The 25,658-nt window shown below is 41.3% G+C and overlaps 1 protein-coding gene across 1 annotated transcript in view; it reads right to left on the bottom strand.

The window, feature by feature from the left end:
* The window catches only part of ACO1 (aconitase 1), a 69,669-nt gene that overhangs the window by 29,101 nt on the left and 14,910 nt on the right, over positions 1-25,658 (bottom strand). The window contains exons 2-9 of the mRNA XM_017872306.1: positions 19,247-19,365; positions 17,413-17,581; positions 15,882-16,019; positions 5,969-6,038; positions 5,655-5,838; positions 4,976-5,115; positions 3,132-3,303; positions 474-574 (exon numbers count right to left, since the gene is read on the bottom strand). Coding sequence (XP_017727795.1) covers positions 474-574; positions 3,132-3,303; positions 4,976-5,115; positions 5,655-5,838; positions 5,969-6,038; positions 15,882-16,019; positions 17,413-17,581; positions 19,247-19,343 — 1,071 coding nt within the window. The 5' untranslated portion in view covers positions 19,344-19,365. The remainder of the gene's footprint in view (positions 1-473; positions 575-3,131; positions 3,304-4,975; positions 5,116-5,654; positions 5,839-5,968; positions 6,039-15,881; positions 16,020-17,412; positions 17,582-19,246; positions 19,366-25,658) is intronic.

The following is a 25,658-nucleotide window of genomic DNA, read 5'->3' as shown; positions in this document are numbered from 1 at the left end:
GTGGCACATGCATCAGAGAAATGCAAATCAAAACCACAATGAGATACCATCTCACACCAGTTAGAATGGCAATCATTAAGAAGTCAGGAAACAACAGGTGTTGGAGAGGATGTGGAGAAATAGGAACACTTTTACACTGTTGGTGGGATTGTAAACTAGTTCAACCATTATGGAAAACAGTATGGCAATTCCTCAAGGATCTAGAACTAGATGTACCATATGACCCAGCCATCCCACTACTGGGTATATACCCAAAGGATTATAAATTATTCTACTACAAAGACACATGCACACGTATGTTTATTGCGGCACTATTCACAATAGCAAAGACTTGGTTTTTCAACCTTTTAACAGTCCGTTCTTTTGTAATGCCTTGGCAGTGACTAATTTCCTACCAGTGCATTCCCCCAAGAAAAAACACAACTAAAATCGCAGGCTTGCAGAAGAGGAAATACATGCGCAGTGGAAGGCACCTGGGTGAAGTCTGGGTCTTGAGAAGGGTCATTGAAATCTCGAAACATTCCTACAGCCTGAAGATATTTTTTAATGTACTGTACTTTTTCTTCATCACGACCTAAAAGGCATTTTAAGGAATAACAAATAACATAGGTTAGTATTTCCTGGTTGAAGTTTATAAACTGATACTTCCATCAGCAATTATGTAAGTACACAACATACGCTGCACTTACACACACACCAATGGCTCTGTCGATTTTTCGGCTTCCACGCTAATGGTTTAACTCTCCCCCTGATGCTGCTTTTATTAGGGGCCATTGATGAATGTGCTGTTCCTATCAAAGTGACTGTTTTCTGAAAAGATTCTGGTTCTATCTACAGATAACCCCCCCCTTTTGGGTATAGCCTTTAATTAAGAGAATCTTGCGCCTGAGCTAATTGTGAAAGCATGCCTATGCATTTGCCTTCAACTGGCCACAAAGACTCAGCATTCCACATGATTTTACTGTTAAAATTAAAACCCATCCCAACCCCACCCGAAACCATTGGCTACTGAGCACTTTCTGGGCACTGTGCCCTAAACCTTTTAAATGTATTACCTCAATCTCTAATCCTTTATCACAGTCTTATGATACAATTATTATTCCCATTTATAGATGAGGAAATAGTGGCTCAAGAAGACTAAGTAACTTTCTCATGTAACACAGCCAGTAAACGGCAGAACCAAAATCCAAACCTGAGCTTGACCTAGAAGTTCAAAGTCTTAACTCAGGATGCTGCATCACCAGGAATATGACCTTGAGCCCTTTGCTATTTAACTCTTATCAAGATTCCGGTGTAGGAGATAATACTCATGAAGTATGACCAACGGACATGCCGTCCACAGTTTCTCTGATGGTTAGAAACAGAAGGTTTGATCCTTTGGCCTACCACTGATCAGAATTTTTTGTTTGTCTGCTTGTTTTAGCTGAATTGTAAACGTCATTAGCTCTCAGCACAGACCTCATAAAAGACAGCTGTATGAGCTTCACTAAAGTATTTGTATCCTGACCTGTTGCTGAGCCCGCTGTTTACTACACCCCATGCCATGCTCTTCATGAAGATGAACAGGAGAAATGTCTCTCAGGGTTTATTGTGAGAAAGGGCTACACTCTTCTGAACCAATATGTTTGTTTCAATTTAATAGATGTTACAAATTTGGCACTGGATCACCAAGAAGTATAATGGCCACCTGCAGCACCACGGGAACTAACCAGTTAACCTTCCCTCTAGATCCATCTCAAAGCTTTTGCCCCTCTATCCAGCACACTATCCCTTCTCTTCTTTAAGTTGAATCCCTCAATTATTTATTCTGTTCTTTTAGTTCTTTATCTTTTCACTTAAAATCCTTTGGGGAAAAAAGATGTATTAATCAATTTCAATATGCTTATATTTAATAAAACTTTTTTTAAATAAACTTTTCATCACAATCTTTGCTATTTCTAGAGGAATTTCCTCAGGCTATGGGAGAAGACTAAGATTTATTTGGAGTCTGTAAGATTCTCATGAAACCCTTCCCGTGGCTATCCCTTCACTTCATCCAGACATCTGCACAAGCACCTCTGGGGTACTTCAGCCACCTCCCTTTTCTTTTTCATTATATCACACTTACACATTTGTTCACTTGTTCACTGTCCTCCCTCGTCACTAGAAAGTAAGCTACCTGATGGCAGGGACTTTATTTTATAATCTTGTTCACTGCCATATCTTTGGGAACTAGACCAGATGTTGATAATTTGCTAAATGAATGACTGAATGAAGAGTTAATGTTTTTAAATTGAGAAACACATTTTATAGCTTTCTCAAAGTTAAAAGTCAAATTTCTAAAAATACAGAGTTAAAGATCTGTCAATGATTTAAAATGCCTTCATATGCAGCCTCTCATTTCTTTTCTTTTCTTTTTTTTTTTTTTGAGACAGTCTTTCTCTGTTGCCTAGGCTGGAGTGCAGTGGTGCGAGATCAGCTCACCACAACCTCCGCCTCCCGGGAGTTTCACCATGTTGGCCAGGCTGGTCTCGAACTCCTTACCTCAGGTGATCTGCCTGTCTTGGCCTCTGAAAGTGGTGGGATTGCAGGAGTGAGCTACCGTGCCTGGCCTCATTTCATTTTTTGGACATCCCTGAGAGGGGTGTTGCAGAGTGCTGTTCCTGTTTGGAGCCAGGCAGTTGCAGGGTTGGCTTCTGACTCTGCTATTTATTAGCCTTGGGTATGAACACTTCTCTGATCCTCAGTTTTCTCTAATGTTAATTAACTAGTCAATCAACCTACCCTACAGATTTGTAAAGAGGTTGACAGCAAATACATACCAGGTACCTGGTACACAGCAAGTACCCAACAGACAGCAGTAACCATTACTAAGATCACTTGTTTAATGTCAAAAAAGCTAGTAGTAGAGGACCAGTATAAATATCCAGGCTTCTGTAATCTCTGAGCTCTTTCTATTGGCCATACCATCTCTATCTCATATTAACTCCTTAAATCCCAAAAACCCATTTTGACTCCATGGAGAAAAAAAAAAATTGTATAACTGTAATCCAGTGCCTTCTGTTGGGCAGAGGCAGAAGGCAGTGCTCAGATTCTCAGTGTTTCATTGAACTTTTACAAAGAGCCCTGTGCTTTCAGGGCCCTTCACTTACCTGTTTGTACCAGGTATGTGATACTAACTTCGTCAACTGGGAAAAAGGCAGCAGTTGCTCCGTACTCTGGACACATGTTAGCAATTGTAGCTCGGTCAGCAATGGACAACTGGGCTACTCCTGGCCCGAAGAACTCGACAAATCTGCCCACCACCCCAACCTGGCGGAGGTGCTAAACAGCAGAAACAACAGAAAAGTTGGAGATCTGACGGCCCACATTCAAAATGCAGAACTACCATCTTGCACTTCTTATAAGCTAGTCTTGTCAGTAAACCCAAATAATACATTAGCCCAACACATTTGTGATCACTTTCAAAACTTAAAAAGCAATGCCAACTAAATGCAACATGGTATCCTGGATTGAATTCTGGAGCAGAAAAGGGACATTACTGAAAAAACTGGTAAAGCCTGTAGTTAAGAGTACCACACCAATGTTAACTTCTTAGTTTTGATAAACGTGCCATGGTTATTTAAGATGTTAACATTATGGGAAGCTGGGAGAAAGATAACAGGAATTCTCTGTACTCTTTATACTAACTCTCCTATAAATCTAAGATGATGTCAAATAGTTCTTATTTATAAAAAGACAAAGTGTGCCCAAAATACAAATGATATTAAGAAAAATATTTCAAAATGAGAAACATTCTCTTTCCCTCTCTAATGAGATCATTGGAAGCATCTGGAAGTGTTAGGTATTAAATTCTTTCAACCTAAATATCTACCTGCACTAGTTAAGAAAATAACTTTTCAAAGGCATAATGAACAAAATTCATGCTACAAGTATAAGTCAAATGTAACCAAAAGATCCCCATATCTTTTCCACGCAAGGCACCAGTAGGGAGTGAGGCCACAGTGACTGACTTAGCTCCGCATAAAGCCAGTTTCTAGCCACAACCACATAGATGGGCTCTTTTGGTTATATGGGATTCTGCCAAATTTTGTGAGGAAGTCCTGTAGTATTCCACATCTGAAGAATAGTGCACAGACATTTGTGATAAGCTATGCCATTCAAATAAATCCAATTCCAAATTTCACAAAAATTAAATCAAACGGAAATGTGTTTTGCACTTTAACAATAGTGTGTCCGTGCAAAAGACCCCAGCCTCCAAACTATAAAAGCAGAAAAAATTATGTTTGTGATCATTAAAAACCATTGCTTTTCCAAGCGTCTTCCAAAATGAAATGGCCTTCTTTTTACAAAACAAATAAATCACAGAAAAGATGATCTCCTCTAACAGCTACAGAAAAAGCCTAATACTTTCCAGCTTGGTGACATATGTTACAATAATGTAACTTATAATACAGAGAAGAGAATTTAAAAAGTAAAACTCTATTTATGGAACTACCTTGCTATTTGCATAAAAGGAAGAACCATGTGGAAAACATGTAGTGAAAGCATAAACACAAACACGGGAATGATTCTTACAACCTCAGGATAGTGATTATTTCTAGAAATGGGGAATGTGGCTATAGCCACAGATATTACATATTTCTTTAAAAACAGAGAGCTTTGAAGCAACTATGACAAAATGGTATCCTCTGTTAAATCTAGGTGGTGGGCATATGAATGCCATCTTAATTTCTGTATCATTGAACTATTTCACAGTTTAAAAATTTTCCTTTAAGAAAAAGATCAATGCAGCAATACTAGAAGAAAATAAACATAATTATCTAAACTTAACAAAGAATACTCCCCTTACCTCATCTCCTTTTAAAATCATCAACCTGGTTTCCTAGCATTGCTAGAGCACTTGGAAACCAAAAAAATTCCATTATTTATTCCCTCCATTGGAAAGCTATAATTGCGACTTTCCAAGACCACAGAAGAGGTTGCATATTGTTACCTTGGTAATGGTGAGCACGATGTCAGTGGATGTTACCAGAGGGTGGGGCTTCCCCATCAGCCTATAGCCAATCACCTGAGGAAGCACCATACTGATTGGCTGACCCAGCATGACAGCTTCTGCTTCAATACCACCAACACCTGCAATGAACGGCATGACCGGAAAAATGTTTTCATCACTCCTTACTCTATCTCTCAGGTATAAATTGAGTGACATTAACAGGTAATAAACCCAGTTACAATGTTTAATTGGTACAGAGTTATGTTTCTATAAAGAACAGCTGTTTTTTCTCTATTTTCCTTTATAGAATTTTTAAACAAGTGTTTCTCAAAGCATGGTCCCCCAAACACCTGTATCAAAATCCCCTCGGTGCCACATGCAAAGAAGAGTAAGCTTTGGGAGTCTCTGTTGTTAACATCCCAGGTGATTTTCATGTATGCTAAATGTCCCTAACCCCTTGCTCCTGCTCATTCTTCCAAGTATAATTACTGAGTGCCTGCTAGGTGCAAAGTGATTCTCTTGGCACTGGAAAAACACCAGTGACAAAACTGACAAAAATACCTCTCGGAAACTTGTGGTCATGTAAATTCATGTTACTGAGATGTAATAGAATCAAAGTGAATTAAAGTGCATGCCCCAAAACAGCATATATGGAATAGAAACCTGGAAGAACACTCACCCCAACCAAGAATGCCCAAGCCATCAATCATGGTAGTGTGCGAGTCTGTGCCCACGAGGCTGTCTGGGTAATAATATCCATCCTGATCAAATACCACTCTTGCCAAATATTCCAAATTCACCTGGTGGATGATTCCTGAGCCAGGGGGAATAATCCTCATGTTGTGAAAAGCCTGGGAACCCCACTGGGATTGACAAATGGAAAGAACACTATGAACACGTGAAGTACTTCTACTCAGCCCATCTTCTTGGCATCTCTCCCTCGTACCCCACATACAAAGAAAACCAAACGATGGAACCAGACCCTGCCCATACCTTTAAAAATTCAAATCGCTCTCTATTTCTTTCAAATTCCAGGTCTTGATTCTTCTGTAAACTGTCTGCCCTGTCAGAGAGAAAAATTAAATGTATACAATTTGAGGCTTAACATGTTCGTGGTCAAATTTATGGGTGGTGAAGAAACAAAATGGAATTGCATCTCCTTGCTTGCTGAGTGATAATTTCACTCGTGACTACTTACAGTGTGGAATAGGAGAGGTAACTAGTGAAAGTAAAAAGAGTAATTATTGTTTGGTTCAAGTGATTCCTACAAGGCCTTTAAATATGGTAGGCAGAAAACATGGAACTGAATTCAAGTTAAAACTAATCTAATCATAGTCTGACTCTTAGGAACAGACTCAAGACATTATATGACAACAGCAGCTTGGACATTTAAAGCACTCTTGTTTCTATACTCCTCATTCATGACCTCATTATAACACCTCTCTGACCTGGGCTGTGTCTGGGTTGGCATTTTCCTCTCTATGTTGGGAGATGGAAAACTAGCAATGCTGACAGGATCGGTACCTTATAGAATCATAATCTCCTGTGTGTAGGACCACGGTTTATGAGGAAGATGGTGTCACCTGATAACGTCTGTGAACCACAGATTATACACTAAGATTTACTCAAAGTCATTCAGTCCATCAGGACAATATAGGGCACCAAGATGATTTTCTAGGATTTTAAAAATCAAACTGCATTGTTTTGAGTCAAGGTAGAATAAGTCGGCCAGGCGCGGTGGCTCAAGCCTGTAATCCCAGCACTTTGGGAGGCCGAGACAGGCGGATCACGAGGTCAGCAGATTGAGACCATCCTGGCTAATACGGTGAAACCCCGTCTCTACTTAAAAATACAAAAAACTAGCCGGGCGACGAGGTGGGCGCCTGCAGTCTCAGCTACTCGGGAGGCTGAGGCAGGAGAATGGCGTAAACCCGGGAGGCGGAGCTTGCAGTGAGCTGAGATCCGGCCACTGCACTCCTGCCTGGGTGGCAGAGCAAGACTCCGTCTCAAAAAAAAAAAAAAAAAAAAAAAGGTAGAGTAAGTCATAGTCACAAGATCGCAGATTCAGCACACAAAATGTGCTTGTAAAGTATGTGTCATAGGATTGAGTGAACACAGGAAAGGCTAGTAAAATTCACAGCTAAGACCAAAGTCAGACTTCATTAATTAATGAAGTACTCGATAACTACTTTCTAGTACCCAGTAGTTAACACTTATTGACACTACTAGGAGCCAGCAACTATTCTAAATGCTTTATGTTAATTTTCTCATTCAGTCTCCATAATATCCCTTTGAGTCAGGTGCAACTAATAGCCACATTTTTCAAGTGGGGAAACTGAGACACGGAGAGGTTAAGAAACTTGCTCAGGACCACAGAAACTAGTAAATGGTGGAACTGGGATTGAAACCCAGGCCATCTGACTCCCGAGTTGACACAATCCTTTAATCCCTATACCACACAGCCTTCCTGTCATAGTTACAGAGACTGTGGCAGTAATGGTGGCAGTGGTAGTAACACCACCACAGTAACAGCAAGAGCTAAAAGGCAACATTACGTTATGGGCACTCAGAGCTTTACACATGTGAACTCATCATCACAACCCCTCACGTAAATACTACCGTCATCCTCAGTGTCTGGAAGCAGCAGCTGATACTACTGTCTTCCTCAGTGTCTGGAAGCAGCAGCTGAGGCACAGAAAGGTTAAAGTTGTCCGAAGTTAGATGATAACACAGTACTGTTATCTGAGCCGAGGTCTGACTTGCCCTGGGGCTTTCTGCTTTGACCATGATACTCTGCTTCTCACCCACTCTGATCATCCACCCTCCCAGAGCCTGCCATGTGCTACATGCTGAAAATGCAATGGTGCGAAAGCTGCGTGCTCACTGCCCACTGTTGCACTGAGTTTGGTGAGAGGGCAACTGCAAAAGAATGCAATCATCACTGCCTGGTATGGGAAGCACAGGGTGCCATGGGAGCACTTGGAATGGGCCATGAACTCAGCCAGGGGTGGGGGTTGAGGGGACTGGAATGCTTTCCAGAAGGACATGGTATCAATGTAGTCTGAAGGATGACGGTAAGTCAGCCTGAGCAAGATGGTCAGGCACTCCTTGGGGAAAAAAAGGATTGGAAGCACGTGTTATTTACCTCATAGAAAACACATCTGGAGCCGGGCACAGTGGCTCATGCCTGTAATCCCAGCACTTTGGGAGGCTGAGGTGGGCAGATCATGAGGTAAGGAGTTCAAGACCAGGTTGGCCAACATGGTGAAACTCCGTCTCTACTAAAAATAGAAAAATTAGCCAGTGGTGGCGTGCGTCTGCAATCCCAGTTACTCAGGAGGCTGAGGCAGGAGAATCACTTGAACCTGGGAGGCAGAGGATGCAGTGAGCTGAGATCACACCACTGCACTCCAGCCTGGGCGAAAGAGCGAGACTCTGTCTCAAAAAAAAAAAAAGAAAAAAGAAAAAGAAAACATAGTTGGCTACCACACTGACTTTTCTTTCTCTTGATATCAGTATTCTCCAAGACAAGTGTTGGTTGCTTTAATAGGATCATTTCCAGAGACTGCCTTACAGGGGTCTACAAACTAGCCCATGGGCCAAATGTGGTCCAATGCCCATATATGCGTGGCCCTCAAATGAAGGATGATTTTTACATTTTTAAAGGCTGGGGTGTTGGGGGGGAAGAATATGTGACAGAGACAGCATGTAGCCAGCAAAGCCTAAAGTATTTGCTATTGGCCTTTTCTAGAAAAAGTCTGCAGATCCCTGCCTGAGTGAATGAGTGTCTGTGAATGTGTGTACATGTTCGAGAAGAGCAAAAGAAAGAGAGAAAGGAGGGACCCCAGGATAGCAGAACAAGGCAGGACACCTGCACTGACACCAGCATCAGCAGACTCTGTGGACCCTCTGGACGAGACACAGCTACTCCTCAAGGCCCTCATCTCGACCTTCTCAATAGAATGCTGAGTGCTGCGTCCCTCCAGTTCCCACCTGTCTCTATATCCAGATCTATGTTTCCAGTGTGTTTTGGGCATGCGCATCAAGAATACTTCAGGCACCACAAACTCAACGGGTCAAACCCTGATGCTGGGCTTTCTTTCCTAAATCTGTTCCTCTTCCCTGTCTGTCCATATCTAATGAGCTCTTTTCCCACCACTTAGTACCTATAGCTATCAAGGTATTTATTCCAGAAATAGCCTCCCAACTAGCTGCCCTGCAATCTACCTTTGCAATCTACCTTTGGTATGGTCACCTGAATCATTTCTAAAATATAAATCATCACAAACCAGTTTGAATCTACCAATGGCTTCCCATTTTCTAATAAAGTAAAAATTCCTTGTCTTAAAAACCCAAGTCCTTCAACCTGAACTCAGCCATCCTTTATAAGCTCTCTCCTAGCCTCCAGTCCAAGCTCTCAGCTTCAGCCGCACTGTAGTCAGCATGCTCTTCCCACCCCCACTTTCCTCATGCCTTTGCATGCTCTATTTGTGCTGAGTGGAAGGTCTTTTCCAGCTCTTCTCTCCTTGGTAAACAGGCTTCAGGATCCAGATCAGGTGACACTCCTTGGAAAACCTGCAGACTCCCCAGATCAGGATGATTTGCCCCTTCTCCGTGGTGACTACACTTACCAACTGCATGAAAGCTGTGTGTTCACTAATTTCTCTCCCCTTCTAAACTATAACCTGTTTCTGGAATAAATACTGGCACGTAATAGATCTGCTAAATGGATTTAATTTTTTTTTAAAAAAGGAAAGCATCTCTGACATTGATTTCTAGCACTACAGATGAGATCATAACCACATGTGGCCCCTGTCTCTCCTCCCCATCTCTTTTGCTATACTGTGAGCACTTATGGACTGCTAGTCATTGTCCCTGATCTTCTACCCTCCAGCACCAGGAGGATGACAGAGCTTCTCACAGCAGAAGCATGACTGATGACTGATGCGAGAACGTTTACCCCAGAAAATGCTGGGGGTATCAGTTTGATGGAAGTAACATGTTCGTTCATAGGACGTGCAGAAGCCAGAAATGCTTAGACTGTTTCATGATACAGTAATTCCAGGTAAAACCCTATTTACTCAGGAAAACAAAACATCTATTATATGGAGCTTGGCTCAATTAGCCTAGTTCTAGTTACTGGAATGAATAAATAGACCTAGCATTCAGAATTTTCTACCACTCAGAACTTTCCTAAATTAGTCTAATCTAGTGAGCTTTTAATAAGGTCTCTAAACGTGAATGGCCTCACAGACTAAAGAGGAAATTTCTTAGTTACTTAATTTGAATTCAGAATTGAATGTAGTTCAGTTTCTGAGAATTACATTTAATGGAGCTCCAGAAATTCACAGACAGTATTAACATGGAGATAGTTTTCACATTAATGAAATCTGGTCAGAAACTGTTATGAAATTCTTTTTTTTGAGACTAAGTCTTGGTGTGTCGCCCAGACTGGAGTGCAGTGGCGCAATCTCGGCTCACTGCAAGCTCCGCCTCCCGGGTTCACACCATTCCCTAGCCTCAGCCTCCCAAGTAGCTGGACTACAGGCGCCTGGTACCACGCCGGCTAATTTTTGTATTTTTAGTAGAGACGCAGGGCTTCACCATGTTAGCCAGGATGGTCTCAATCTCCTGACTTCGTGATCCGCCCGCGTTGGCTTCCCAAAGTGCTGGGATTACAGGCGTGAGCCACCGCGCCCGGCCACTGTTATGAAATTCTTGTTGAAGGAGCAACAAAAAAAAAAAGGTGAGGTAACTTTGTAAAATATCACAATAATGTGTTAAAATTTCAACTTCTAAAGAGGGTGTGAAGCTAATTAGTATTATTCAAACTAGGCAAAGGGCTTATAAACATTTAACTGAGATATTTACCACTCTACCACAGTGTACCCAGTTTTTCTCACTCATTTCTAGAAATAGAGCTGGAAATTAGCTCACAGCACACAGTTTCACAGAGTTGAGACATCACATTTAATTCCTTACAAAAATGAGGAGAGAGATCATGAGGTTAAACTGCAAAAAAAACTCAAGAAATAAAACAAAATACCACCAATAAAACACTTCTAAAATAAATGTTTTTTTTTTTTTGAGATGGAATCTCACTCTGTCACCAGGCTGGAGTGCAGTGGCACAATCTCGGTTCACTGCAACTTCCACCTCCTGGATTCAAGCAATTCCCCTGCCTCAGCCTCCTGAGTAGCTGGGACTACAGGCACACACCACCATGCCCGGCTAATTTTTTGTATTTTAGTAGAGACATGGTTTTACCATGTTGGACAGGATGGTCTTCATCTCCTGACTTCGTGATCTGCCTGCCTCAGCCTCCCAAAGTGCTGGGATTACAGGCGTGAGCCACCATGCCCGGCCAGTATTCGCTCTAATTTTATATATATATGTGGGTTTGCTAGATTTGGTTATCAATCTAGGTCAAAGCTCACTCTTGGATTTCGCTGTTTTTGTTTTCAGTACATGATGTAAATGAAAAAGGTCTACAAAAAATTGAAACCTGTTGATTAGAGTCAAGGTCTAAAAAAAAAAAAAAATTACAGTGAACTTGGTGATGACCCAAGTTTAAGATGTATTAACAGTAATGAGCTCTTTGAATTTTGAGTCAATAGAGTTTAGACATGAAAACTGTATTACAATTCTGTCTCTACCTGTACTTTCACCTTCTAGGCGAGCGAAATGAAGGTAAACTCATCAACATTAACGAAAGTCTCCAAGAAAGATGAAATTAGGCATGAATTTATGGCTACTTTCATAACTTCTGAAGTGGGTCTTTATCCTATCTCAAACAGGATAACATTTTACGCATATATTTTAAACTCTTCCATTTGAAACCAAAACATTAAATGAGTTCACGTGATTTAGAAAAAAAGGAAGGTGGGGGAAGACATATTGCCTTAGGAGAGGTTCAGAGTCCAAAGGAAAGGGAAGAGCTGGTGAGTACATGGTCTGTTCCAAGAACCACCAATCAATTCAGGGGACAAAGTAGATTTCTCTTTATCCTGAATTTATCTGGTTTGGATGTTAGCAATATTAACTGGAGAAAGACCATTTTCTAAATTTATTTTGAGGCTGCCTGGAACTCAGTTACATCCCCAGAGAAGCAAATAAAGGTGTTTTTGTTTCCCTTTGAGTGATTTCATATTCTTAAATGACTTAATTATAAAAATAATAGCTTCTTATTAGGAAAATGAAGACAGTTACAATGCCGGAGATAACTGCTTTGCAACTTGGCACCCTTTCCAATCTTTTAATTCCTGCATCATTTTCCATGTAGCTTATGTCACTCTACATATGCAGTGTAGCATCTGGCTCATTCAGCTACAATGTGATCATGTTCCAAGTGTTATTAAAGACTTCATAAAACTCTAAAGGTTACCTAATGATTCACTTCAGGGGTATACCATAATTTAATAAGCCATTTTTTGTTGGACATTTAGAATGTTTCTAGGCTTCATTTATAAATAATACTTTAATAAACATTATTGGCCATTAAGTTTTCTCTGAAGTCAGCTATTCAGATTAGCTAGATGTAGTGGCACATGCCTGTGATCACAGCTACTCAGAAGGCTGAAGTGTGAGGATTGCTTAAGCCCAGGAGGCAAGGCTGCACTGAACTGTGATCACGTCACCCTGGTCTAGGGAACAGAGTGAGACCCTGTCTCAAAAAATAGATAAATAAATAAATGATATAAAAGGTATGCTTGGAAGTAGAAATTCCAGGACAAAGGATACAGAAATTTCTAAGGTCTTAACATATACTGCTTTAATCCTCATTTCTAATTTATAGTGCTATCAGCAGTGTATAAAACTGTCTCCCTTATAACACCTTCATAATTAATGTTTATTTTCTAATGTCAACTATATCGGTAAGAAAATGACATCTCAAATATTTACTTTTTTATTACTTGTGAGATTGAAAAGCCTTTGTATACTGTTTACTACCATCTGCCTTTCCTTTTATTATGAAATGTCCACTTCCCTTTGCCCATTTATCTTCAGGGACGTATTATTTTCCTAAATGGATTACAGATACTCCATTTATTAAGTATATTAACAGTTTGCCATATTTTTCAAGTTATTTTCTCTTAACTTTGAAGTAACTAAATCTATAGCTGTTTTCCTTTTTTGTTTCATTCGTTGCTTCTAAATTTAGTCTCATCAAGACATCTGATACACATAGATTTCCTTCTAAAACTTTTAAACATTCATAAGAACTGCTCCCTCCACTAATCAGTTTCTAGCCCTGTATATGGAAAAGTTATTTCTTTTCCCACTGATGGTTGTTTTGACAACTTTAGGTAGTCATACTTCTAGGTTAAGATAATAGCCTCTTAAAAATACCTGATTGCCCTCCTTGTATCAAAACTCTTGTTCTGTTATCTTGCAGTTACTTCCACTGAAGATGGGTGAACTATATTTCCCCATCCCAGCTTTGGGCTCAACCCTGTGATTTGCTTTGATCAGTGGCACCGTGAACAGAAGTGATGCTGTGCTGGTCCTTAGTTACGCCTTAGAGATATTGTGTGTTTCTACTTGCCCACTTGAGTCTCTGTGGTCACAAGAGAGCGGCTTTCTCCTTTAGCCTGGACCCCAAAAGAAACACACATGGAACAGAGTTGTCCCGGCTGCCCCGCAGATGTATGGTTCAGTGTAAGCTGCCAACCTGACTACTGCAGCGCAAAGCAGAGCTGCCCAACTGTGTTCACCTAGGTCAGCTGACCTCCCAGAAAACTAGAAGACGTGTAAGAAATAAATTCTGATTGTTGCCTGCTGCTGAGATTCTGGGGTTATACAGCTATAGCTGATTTTTTTACACCTATCTCTACATTGAAATCTTCATGGTTTTGGCTGGTATAAATTCTGCCTTTTGGAGAAAAGGACAAATGGTAGAGTTTCTTCTGACTTCAATCCCATCTGTCGATTACCATTTTGATCCAAAGGGCAAAGATGACTAGATTGTTGTTTTTTTTTTTTCAAGTTTAACTTCATCAGGTACTCTTTGTTTTTTGAGACGGAGTCTCGCTCTGTTGCCCAGGCTGGAGTGCAGTCACGCTATCTCAGCTCACTGCAAGCTCCGCCTCCCGGGTTCATGCCATTCTCCTGCCTCAGCCTCCCAAGTAGCTGGGACTATAGGTGCCCGCCACCTCGCCGGGCTAATTTTTTTGTATTTTCAGTAGAGATGGGGTTTCACCGTGTTCGCCAGGATGGTCTTGATCTGACCTCGTGATCCACCCACCTTGGCCTCCCAAAGTGATGGGATTACAGGCGTGAGTCACCGTGTCCGGCCATCAGGTACTTTTATAGGCCCTATCAAATCACTAAGTGCTTCTCTTAGATTCTATTTTCTATGCCTTTTTGTATATCTTACAAAAGACTGGGGCTATATAACAATGTTTAACATCCTGATGCCATTTTAACCCAAAGACTCACTCCCAACATGTCCAACTTAAAGCAAAGGCTTTTAGAGAGTGAGATTTAGGGATTAAAGCTCATTAAAATAAACTGAGTCAGGAAAATTGACCATTACTACTTGGCTCCTAATCTCACAAAACTTAGTCATCTCTTCAATGGGCTAGGATTACAAATGGTACATATATTTTGATTAAGAAGTATTCACTTTTAAAGTTTGTTAAGAGGCCAGGCCTAAGTTGCTAGTTCACTACATATTCACATGTTCAGTTCTCTTCTTTGTAAAACATTTTCTTTATTAAGTTTTTTTTTTTTTTTTTTTTTAAGACAAGGTCTTGCTCTGTCACCCAACTGGTATGCACGGCCTAACCTCCTGGGCTCAGGTGATCCTCCTACCTCAGCCTCCTAAGTAGCCGGGACCACACAGGCACACACCACCACACATGGCTAATTTTTAAAAAGTTATTTGTAGAGATGTGGTCTTCCTAAGTTGTCCAGGCTGGTATCAAACTCTTAGGCTCAAGCGATCCTCCTGCCTCAGCCTTCCAAAGTGCTGGGATTACAGGAATGAGCCACTGCACGTGGCCAATGAAGACATTTTAATATGCACACCTTTGGATGCCAAGGATGTGGGGATGGATTTAAAAAAACAAAAACCTATCCTCAGAGTTGTTTAGTTTTTCCCCACCTAAAGGTGTTATAGACCATTAGGTGTCTATATTCAAGCTTACTAAGATTTTCACTAAATTGAAGAATAATTTCAAGGTCACTCAGTTTAGGATATTAAATGCCTATTTATCTGCTCAGCTCTTGCATTCAGGGAGCTGAGAATCTATTTACCAAGGCAACTCAAGTGACAATTTCCCTTCAAGGACTATAGGCCCACTCAGGACACTAAATCATCTGGCAAACTGAAGAACAGGGAGCTTCGTAGGCTGGAAAGTAAAGGATTCTTAACAGAATAAGATATAAGCTGGCCTTAAAGGACAGGTAAGATTTGGCAGGAAGAGAGAAGAGGATATCCCAAACAAAAGAAGAAACACAGAGAAAGAAAGGGATAGGCATTATGGAAACCCACGTGGAGAGGCAGAGATTGCTAGATATGCAACAGTTACTTGGGATCAAAAATGGAATAAGGTTCCAGTGGATGAAAAAGCTCAAACATATACTTGCATTGACATATACTTGTGTTGACAAGCTCTCAAGGCAGAACTTCATGTGGGTGTGTTTTCACCCCGACTTCAAGCCACATTCAAATGCAGGCTGCTCCCACCCAAGAAGTAAAAACAAATAAAAAAAGATTAAAAAAAAATCCACCCACTCTTCCCCCTAAAACATCTTTACTGCAAAATCCATATGAAGTTTAAGTTTTTCAGAAGATATCTTTTAAAGATTTTCTTCTTTAACTACATATACACATTTTAAAAAGATTCGTATTCAAAGACTTTGCACAAAGCAGAACACTCAGGTATTCGTTTTAATCGCTCACCTTCTGTTGAAATCAACCTGGATGGAATGATCTATTACAAGATCAGCAGGACAGACAGGGTTTATTTTCTCTGGATCTCCTCCTAACTTTTTCACAGCATCACGCATTGCAGCAAAGTCAACCACAGCGGGCACACCCCTAAGAGAAGAAAGAGAATAACGCAGAAAATAAGCCTTAAATGTGTGTAACTGGATTTTTCACCTTTTGCCTCCATTGATAATATTGACAAGGCCTTCCCTCATCAGAGGAGCTAACAATGGGTGAGACTTAGAAAAGTGAAAGTTTCTAAGCATATTTCCTCAGGCAGAAATCACATAGATAGTAAGTACCATGACTGGGTGGTCTCTCTATGTACAATGTTATCACTGTATTAAATGTAATAACAGCTATGGTCTAAATAGAGCAACGATGGGAAAGCTGGCACTTAACAACTCTGGAACTCTTACTGCTATGAGTGCTTCCCATTCACATGGTGGCTAGACAAAGACCTGGAGAAGACATTCAGATCACACCTTCAACTTCGACCAGATTTCAAGGAATGGATATAATTCAGAAAAGTTGGCTGTGAATCAAATTCATGTTAAATGAATCTTTCTCTCTTTTTTGCTTAAAAGTATAACGCTTTGGTGCTCTTCCTCTAGAAAAATGAAATTGGGTCTCTAGAAGCAATAAAACAACATCACTTAAAAATGGAAATACAGTATCTCAACAAAGATGCTGCAATGGGGAGCAAGGATACCTAAAAATAGCAGGATGAGAACTCAGGCTTACCAGTTATGGTCAAGATTTGTGATGTGAGCTACAACATCTCCCCTTGGCAGACAGCACATCAGTGTTTCAAGTACAAGTGTCTGACACCTGGTTTCCTGGGCAATACAATGTGGGAGAGAAAAGATTCCAAGATGGCTCTATTCCATGCTATTTCTTTCTTTCTTTTTTTTTTTCTGAGATGGAGTCTCGCTCTGTCGCCCAGGCTGGAGTACAGTGGCGCGATCTCGGCTCACTGCAAGCTCCGCCTCCTGGGTTCACACCATTCTCCTGCCTCAGCCTCCTGAGTGGCTGGGACTACAGGCGCCCGCCACCACGCCCGGCTAATTTTTTTGTATTTTTAGTAGAGATGGGGTTTCACTGTGTTAGGCAGGATGGTCTCGATCTCCTGACCTTGTGATCTGCCCGCCTCAGCCTCCCAAAGCACTGGGATTACAGGTGTGAGCCACCACACCCGGCCCTCCATGCTATTTCTTTGACCTTTCTCTAGAATACTCAGGACTAGGATCTTTAAGAGCAAGAATAATGACCCTTGCCATTAGAAAAGGTGGGGTGTCTCAGTTTGTCTGAGACAATCCTGGTTTCCTCTTGCTGCTGGGGGCAATGACCCCCCCCTTAGCTTTCAAAAGTGTCTGGATATGGGTATATGGGTAATAAATTATATAAGTCATTGCACAGTGTTTTCGTTTGTTTAAAAGAAAACTTTTTTGAAAGGCTAATGAGCGAGGCAGAGAAGAGGAGAGTGAAGTGACATTAGGCTCACGTAAAGTCCTGCAGGATGACACGAGCAGGCTTAAATGGCACTTCTATGTTCTCATGCTGCATGACATTCCAGTGTATAATATTTTCAATATCGTGCTTCTTCACCAAAAACTCATCACAATTCCGAATGGCCGCTTCCAGAAGAACTCTGATGGAAAATGGTAAGCGCCCTAAGAGTTAAGGAGAAAGCATGACAAAATAAACAAAACCCGTGAGACAACTTAAGAGCACTCTTTAAGGCCGATCTCTATATAAAGTTGATACGAGGCATCAGACTATTCTTCCACAAGTAAAGAGGGTAAAGTGACCAACAGTTTAAAATACATGGATATTTAAAGGGTTGAAGAGATATTCAGGGCTGGGCATGGTGGCTCATGCCTGTAATCCCAGCACTGTGGGAGGCTGAGGTGGGCAGATCACGGGGTCAAGAGATCAAGACCATCCTGGCCAACATGGTGAAACTCCATCTCTACTGAAAGTACAAAACTTAGCTGGGCATAGTGGCGTGTGCCTGTAGTCCCGGCTACTGGGAAGGCTGAGGCAAGAGAATTGCTTGAACCCAGGAGGCAGAGGTTGCAGTGAGCCGAGATCCACGCCACTGCACTCCAGCCTGGTGACAGAGCGAGACTCTGTTTCAAAAAAAAAGAGATATTCAGTGGTAGAAGACACCACAGACAAGGCCAAAATAAAACATTATTCTTTGGTATTAAATGGTTGTCTTATCTTGGATTCCAACAACAGAAAGTTTCCCTTAAGTCATCCCATCTCACCATCAGTCTAGATTTTTATTGTATTACATATTTTGTTTGTTTTTGAGACAGGGTCTCACTCTATCACCCAGAATGGAGTGTAGTGGTGTGATCACAGTTCACTGCAGCCTCAAACTCCCTGGCTCAAGTGATTCTCCCACCTCAGCCTCCTGAATACCTGGGACTATAGGTAAGCACCACCACACCCAGCTAAATTTTTTGTATTTTTTATGGAGACAGGGTTTCACTATGTTGCCCAGGCTAGTCTTGAGCTCCTGGACTCAAGGGATTGCCTGCTTTGGCCTCCTGAAGTGCAGGGATTACAGGCATGAGCCACCACACCCAGCCTATGTTAAATGTTAACAAGTAACATATATTTATACATGTACATATACACAGAGGAATAGTTCTTATGAAAACTAATGCTCAAGAAATGAGAAAATAACCCCTTTACAATTGCTGTATTTAAGACCAAAGTATATGCACATACATCTTTCAAAGGAAACAAAACCCTAAACCCTATGCAGCATAGCCAGTGGTAACTGGAGTTCCTACAATAAAACAATATTAATTCATGAGAAAAATGGTTTTGTTTACTTATAAAAGTTCCATTTTGATATGTGAAAATTGCTAAGCAATACTATCTGGAAATGTTATCTGGAAAAGACAGTGCAAAGGCAGAAAAGGGACGGAATTTGGAAGAAAAAAGACTGTGTTCTTGTCCTGCTTGTCTACAACCCACATACTTGTGATCTGAACATGTGTCATTGATTCTTGGGCCTTAGCTTCCTCAGGACCTCTTATATTTTATAAACATGACCCCAAAGGGTTGTTATTCAGATTAAATGATATGATACAAATGTATACTCTATAAAGTGTTATATAAATGTTAAATGTATGTAATCATTATTACCTACTTAAATTTGACTAATGTAGGAAAGGCATGTGTGTGCTTGTGCACTTAACCCAAGAGCATTCAACCATTCTCTGCTATTCCCTCTTCAAACTCTCCTGAAGTATAATTAATTACATAGCCTAATCATTGTGCAAATGAAATTCCAATTGCTATCATAGCCATGTACCTACCATATCTTGGATCCTCCAATTTATTCAAATTGAAGAATTTCTTTCCTGGTTGTACAGGATCCAGCGGCTCAGCAAGGTGTGCAAATGGGTTGCTCATGATGACTGATGGCCACGTATTCCTGAAAAGAAAAGAGAACATTTAAACTCTTCTTTTGAAGCTGGACCTCATTTATACTGACAAGCATTTACCTTTTTCAACAATTTCAGTACACGTTCACTTAAAGAAATCATTTATTATCTTTTTGAAGTAGGAGGATAGTGGAAGGTAAATGAATACAAGAATGATATTCTTAGCAAGTAAAATGGGCTTGTATAAAGTTACTGTGAAAGCTAGCCTTCACCTCTCAAGACAGCATAAAAACCCAAACTTCTTTTGTCTTATTTCTACAACTTTCCAACATTCTTCCACTGGCAGGAAAAAGTGAAATGAAGGACACATCTCATGGTCAATCTTGAATATATGAACAGACCTCTAAGGTGGTCTCATGTCCTGCATGGCAAGAGGTTACAAGCCCATAGCAGGTGACATTATGCAATTGTATAAAACTTGAACTTTGGAAGTGGGGAGTTAAGAGCAGTTGTTTTCTGGTACTGTCCTGTGAATTTCCTGTTGTAACAATCTCTGCAGCATTTTGAATATACTTGAATGTCATAGTTAGAAGTCTTCCCAACTCATTTTTGCAGATGGTGGCAATGGTGCATTGACATCGGGGAATGTTTAAAGCAAGGGTCCCCAAGTCCCAGGTGGCAGACCAGTATCAGTCTGTGACCTGTTAGGAGCCAGGCCACATAGTAGGAGGTGAGCAGCGGGCAGGTGATGTAGCATTAAGGCCTGAGCTCACCTCCCATCAGATCACTAGATTCTCATCGGAGCGCAAACCCTATTGTAAACTGCGCGTGCGAATCTAACTAATGCCCAACAATCTGAGGTGAGGTGGAACAGAAGTTTCATCCCGAAACCATCCCCTACCCACAATCCATGGAAAACTTGTCTTCTATGAAACCGGTTCCTGGTGCCAAAAGGTTGGGGACTGCTGGTGCCACTCGTGTCCGTGTGAAGAGACCACCAAACAGGCTTTGTGTGAGCAACAAGGCTGTTTATTTCACCTGGGTGCAGGGGGGCTGAGTCCGAAAAGAGAGTCAGCGTACATCCAGATGTGTATGTGCAGGTAACAGGGGATATGATGGCTTAGCTTTGGCTCAGAGGCCTGACAGTTGGTTTAAAGTACACTATGATGGCATAAAGGCCCCAACTCCCCAGACGGGTTTGGAGGGGGACCCTCTACTCCAGCTCTGGGCAGTTCTCATGTATCTTTTTATAAACAAGGGAAGATGCCATTCTTTTCACCATATGGAAAAATGGCTATTTCAAATCATTTAACTATCCATCTTAGAGCAAAACACACTGGGGCGGGAGTCAGAAGGCTTGCTTTCTGGTCCTACCTCTTGGGCAAAAAATTCTTGTATCAATTGATTCCTCAACATTCTTAATTTTAGGATACATTAGAATAGCTAACATTTCCCTGTTTAATCCCAGGGTTTTTATAAGTAAATATTTAAATATTCAACATGTTTATGAAATGACTGATATAAAATAATATATAACTGTAAAATGAAAAAAAAAAAAACCACCATGGATAAAGGAAAGGACTGAGAGGATAAAAGGTTGGAAGTGTGCTTTGTCTCTATAGACAGGCCCCTATCCTCACAGGACACAAAAGGGACTGGGCTTCTTTTAAGAGGCCTGGGACCTAGAAATCAGGACTAGGAGGAAAGCTTAGTTTTACTATGTTTCTTTTAGTATTGTTTGCATTTTTAACTATGTACACACTCAACTTTAAAAAAAATAGCTAAAAATTTAAAATAAATAGACATTTGCACATCTCCTTTGGCCAAAGTCTGGTAGGTAGTAGGTAGTTCTGGGGAGAAGCAGTTGATTGAGAAGCAGCCTGTGTCTTCCTGGATTGCTAGTGCAGGAGGTGAGAGGACATGCCACAGGTAACGGTAATGGGCGCAAGACACTGAAGAGGAGACAGCCAGGCTGTTTGCCCAGCACCTCTTTCCTGGGAACTGCTTCTCCCACCTAGTCTCACATGCTGTATGCAGCAGCTGCCATTTGGTGGGAGAGAGGAAAGGTGTCTGACTCAATCTGGCCCAATCAACTTCCTTCTCTGGGCGTTCTGGAACTGAAACTAAAGAATGGGCAGCAAAGGCTACTGGAATACACTGTAACTGTGTTTACAAAAGTATGTACCTTAGGCCATCTGCATTAGAATTATCCAGGAATCTTTCTTGTTAAAAATATAGATTCCTGAGTATCCCCTCCCCACCCACTGAACCTGTTCAAGCATCTAGGTGATTCCAACACACGTTCAGCTTGAGAATCATTGGTTGGCACTGTGGAGTGTTACCAGGTGAGGCACTTAACACTTAATTCAAGAAGCAGAGAGGCAGCACAGAAGATACCGAAAAAGGGAGGGCACATTCTAAAACAGGAGTCACAATCAAAATGCCTCCAGGGCTCAGGAAGAGACCTGTGCACGTGAGGCAGGCTGCACAGGGACTAAAGAGCCTGGGTGATCTGTGCCCATCTAAGGGGGGCAGAGGCCACCTGGCTCCAGCCGAGAGGGTATGAAGGAATGCTTGCCCAGTGTTGAGAGATCATCTAATTTTCCAAGTCAGACTGGTAATCCAGATTTTTATATGAACTCTTGACTTATAAAAGTTGGCAACTAATTTTTTCTAAACTGTGTGGGTCTGTGGCATGATGGCAAAACCAAACACACCTGTGGGCCCTGTTCTACCAGCAGTGACAGGGTAAGCAGGCGAGCAAGTGCATGGCAGAAACTGAAACGGCTATTAGGACTGTTTTGGGAGGGAAGATGGTGGCTTTAGTTTTTGAGGTGAGAGTGCATGTAAGATAAAGTGCCACACAAATTCAAGAGATTTGTGACTAATTCTCACTCAACGAGCAGCCAATCAGGAGGGGGGAAAGCCCTGTAAACAAGAAACCTGCTAGCCTGTCCGCAGAAGGAGAAGTCTACAAATCTGTGGGCTCAGAAAATGAAACTAGTAATTCCACTGGTTGAAATTCCGAATATATTTAAAAAGGCAACAGTGCTACTCTACCTTTCATTTGTCACCCATGCTATACTCCCCAGACTTACCTTTTCCATCCTCAAACAGTAGCAACGGCAACAATAAAACTGCTATTTTCCTGCCTGGAAAAACAGAAGACTATCTCCACAGAAGCCAGAGTCTCTGCAGGCAGGGGAAGCTGTGGGAAACGCACACGGGACTGAGCAAGGTGGGCCAATCACCTCTTTAAATGGCCTTAAGTGTCTGAATCATCCTATCTCTGTGTCGAGTCCTAAAGGAGCCAGATGTCCCAAGTCTGCCAACATTTTTGGCAGTTGTTTATTTGTACCCATATTTGCCATTATGCAGTGGGGACCAAATGTGTCAACTTACTTCCCTGTAGCTACAAATGTCTGGGCCATAACACAAGAAGCCTCACATGATTCCTGCTACTCCCACCACCCTACAAAGTCAGCTGGTATTTTACGATGGATATAATGACCAATATGTTGGCTCTTGGAGAAAATGGCTTGTTTTAAAGTGTACTACCATCTGCCTCCCTTTATCCTTGGAAGCTAGATAACTGTCTAGTTTCACTATATTAAGGAAGTAAATTCTATCTGCGGAAGGGAAGAGAAGAACCAGTTAGTTATACCAGCACATGCCAAGTGCTTTACACCGTCTTCTCTACCTGGCAACATCTCCATAAATGAAATCATATCATTATTCCCATTTTACAGATGAGGATACTGCAGCTCAGAGGGATGAAAAACCTTGCCTAACAGCATACACCAAGTAAGAGGCAGAGCTAGGTTTCAAACCCTGGCTCTTTCTGCCACCCTACACCACCTCACTACATGCAGCCACCCTGCTCTGACGATGCCGCTGTTGGAGGTCACCCACCAGCCCCTAAAGCTGGGAAAGTCATGGCAATCCTCGCACAAGAGACTCAGTTTCGAATACTGCAGTTGCCTTTACTTCTTTCCAGGGGGCCCCCTTGCAATCAGGTCTGAGCCAGGCACTGTCACCTGTCTCCTGCCACTTTGTGCTGAGCCACAGGTCAGTAGAAAGTAACAGCAGCTCCATTTGGGCAACCAAAGACTAACTTTGTTTGGAAAACAGGCCCTCCATACAAGCCTAGAAGACTCTGGAATTTGGAGCCACTTTAAGGTTCCACCCATACTATCACTCGTCTCAAATCTCCTGTTTTAGTAACTCCAAGAGAAAGCCAAAAACAATCATGTTTCAAAGAGGTGTGAGAAGAAAGATCTTTGGCTGGGTAATGGGTTTAGATCCAGAGAAGAATCCAGGCATCATGCCTCCTATGCCTGCCTTTCCCTGGCCAGACACTCATCCCATCCCTAACCCTTGAGTATTATCACTGATCCTTCAGTCTCCAAAAATAACCCCAACATCTGGGGTTTCATCTAGGAACCCCACCATTGGCCAGGAAGCCCTCCCTATGTCCCACATCCACATAAAGCACAGGTCCCACTGCTTCAATTCCTTTCTTATCTCCCACTCTCTCCTCCTGCTGCTTTGTTCTTGGCTCTTTTCTGTTTTATCTGATCTTCATTCAACAATAAAGGATAAGAATGAACAAACGAAGACAGTTAATGTGGATTTTTTTGGAGGTGGCAGAGTATCTAGATATATACAGTGTTTTTCTTTTTCGAAAGAGGAAAGAGTTAGCATATATCACACCATTTGGGGTTGCTGCTTTCTTTGTTCTATAGAATGAGATGATACTGCATGGTGGCAAGAAGAAAAAAGAAAAAAAAAAGGAAGGAAGGAATGGGAAATAGTATCTTTTAAGGTACAAGGTGGGAGCAATTATTCAGAACTTCTCCCTCCGGGACGCTTGTCAGAATGCTGAGGATGGCTGAACACTTGTTCCTGGCCACCGAATCAAGTAAGACAGATGAACAGTTCTTATACAAAAGGAATAAAAACGGAGCTACTGTATCTGAAACCCTTGACTGCATGTAGTTCACATTCTGAAAGTCAAGATAATTATTTGGTAGAGAAACAGTGTCTTTCAAAGCTAACCCATCCTGAAATACTAGCTGGGTGACTTGTACAGGGTCATGATTAGCACAGGTACACTCTATGCATGCAAGAGTAGGGGTAGGCGTGGACGGTCTGAACACCAGATTTTTAAAGTAGGTCACTAAAAAAAAACAAATATTAGGCAAAGGCAGGCAGAACTAGGGTAAGACATTTAATAAATAAGTCATGCTCCCAGTAAAAGGGTGGGAGGAGTGAAGAGCTGGGGTTCTTCCCCAACCACAGTCTTGCTACCAACTGACCTCTGGCTCTATTGAGGACACTTGCAGGTGCCTTGGTGTGGCGCCTTTTGTGCATACATGGCATGGCACTAAGGCATGGCACCAACCTGTCACCATTCCCTAGGGACACCTTAACCTTAGGTGCTAAGGAGGTAATGAGACAGAGAATGTTGTTTTTGGTAAAGAACCTTAGCAATCATATAGCATTCCCCCGAGGAAGACAGAGAGGTCCTGAAAAGCAACTGACTGCCTAGGGTCACAGGACTCATTAGTGGGAAAACCAGGGGAAAAAAAAAATACAACTGAGTTTCCCTCCAATAAAATGCAAATTTCCCTCAGGGAAAAAAAAAAAGCTTAAAATCTTTCATAGGTAGAGTTGAAAAAAGTACTACTTAGGTGTATCACAGTCTTTTGGTGCTTCTGTGATGTTAGTTCTATCATCACTCACTAAAACTTCCATGTGTTTCAGAATTGCAGAGAACTGACAGCTAAACTTTGGAAAAACAACTTAAGTTTAGGTTTTTGATGATCTGCCCTGGGTGCCACTTTTTTCCAAAAGACACAGTAAGGGCAAATCAATTTTACTGACACAATATTGAATATACAATCCCTTACTCAGATTCAAGATAAAAAACGTTAGTAAAGGTTCACATTAAAGGATATGAGAATTTTAAAGTTGCAAAATAATACATATATGTATATACTAGGATCTGATTTAAGTGAAAAAAAAAAATTCAAGACCATTAGTGTATAGTCATTCATACACACACACCATTGCATATGCAAATGTGCAAAAAAGAAAGACATAAAGTTAACATGGATTACAAATAGAATAACACATTGTATATAAGGGAGACTTTAGCTTTCTATGTTTTATACCCCTGTATTATTCAAATTCTATTTTTGATAAGCATGCATTCATTTACTACTTCTTAAAACACTGGAGCAGTCATTTAAACTTTGTACATAAATCCTATATTAGCATCTCTATAAAATGAGAACTTGACTTCAGCAATAACCTTTGAAAGAAAGATAGAATTGTTCAT

The sequence above is a fragment of the Rhinopithecus bieti genome, unplaced genomic scaffold (genome assembly GCF_001698545.2).
Source record: "Rhinopithecus bieti isolate Rb0 unplaced genomic scaffold, ASM169854v2 scaffold_6113, whole genome shotgun sequence".
Classification (NCBI taxonomy): domain Eukaryota; kingdom Metazoa; phylum Chordata; class Mammalia; order Primates; family Cercopithecidae; genus Rhinopithecus; species Rhinopithecus bieti.
This window is presented reverse-complemented; position numbering and strand designations above follow the sequence as displayed.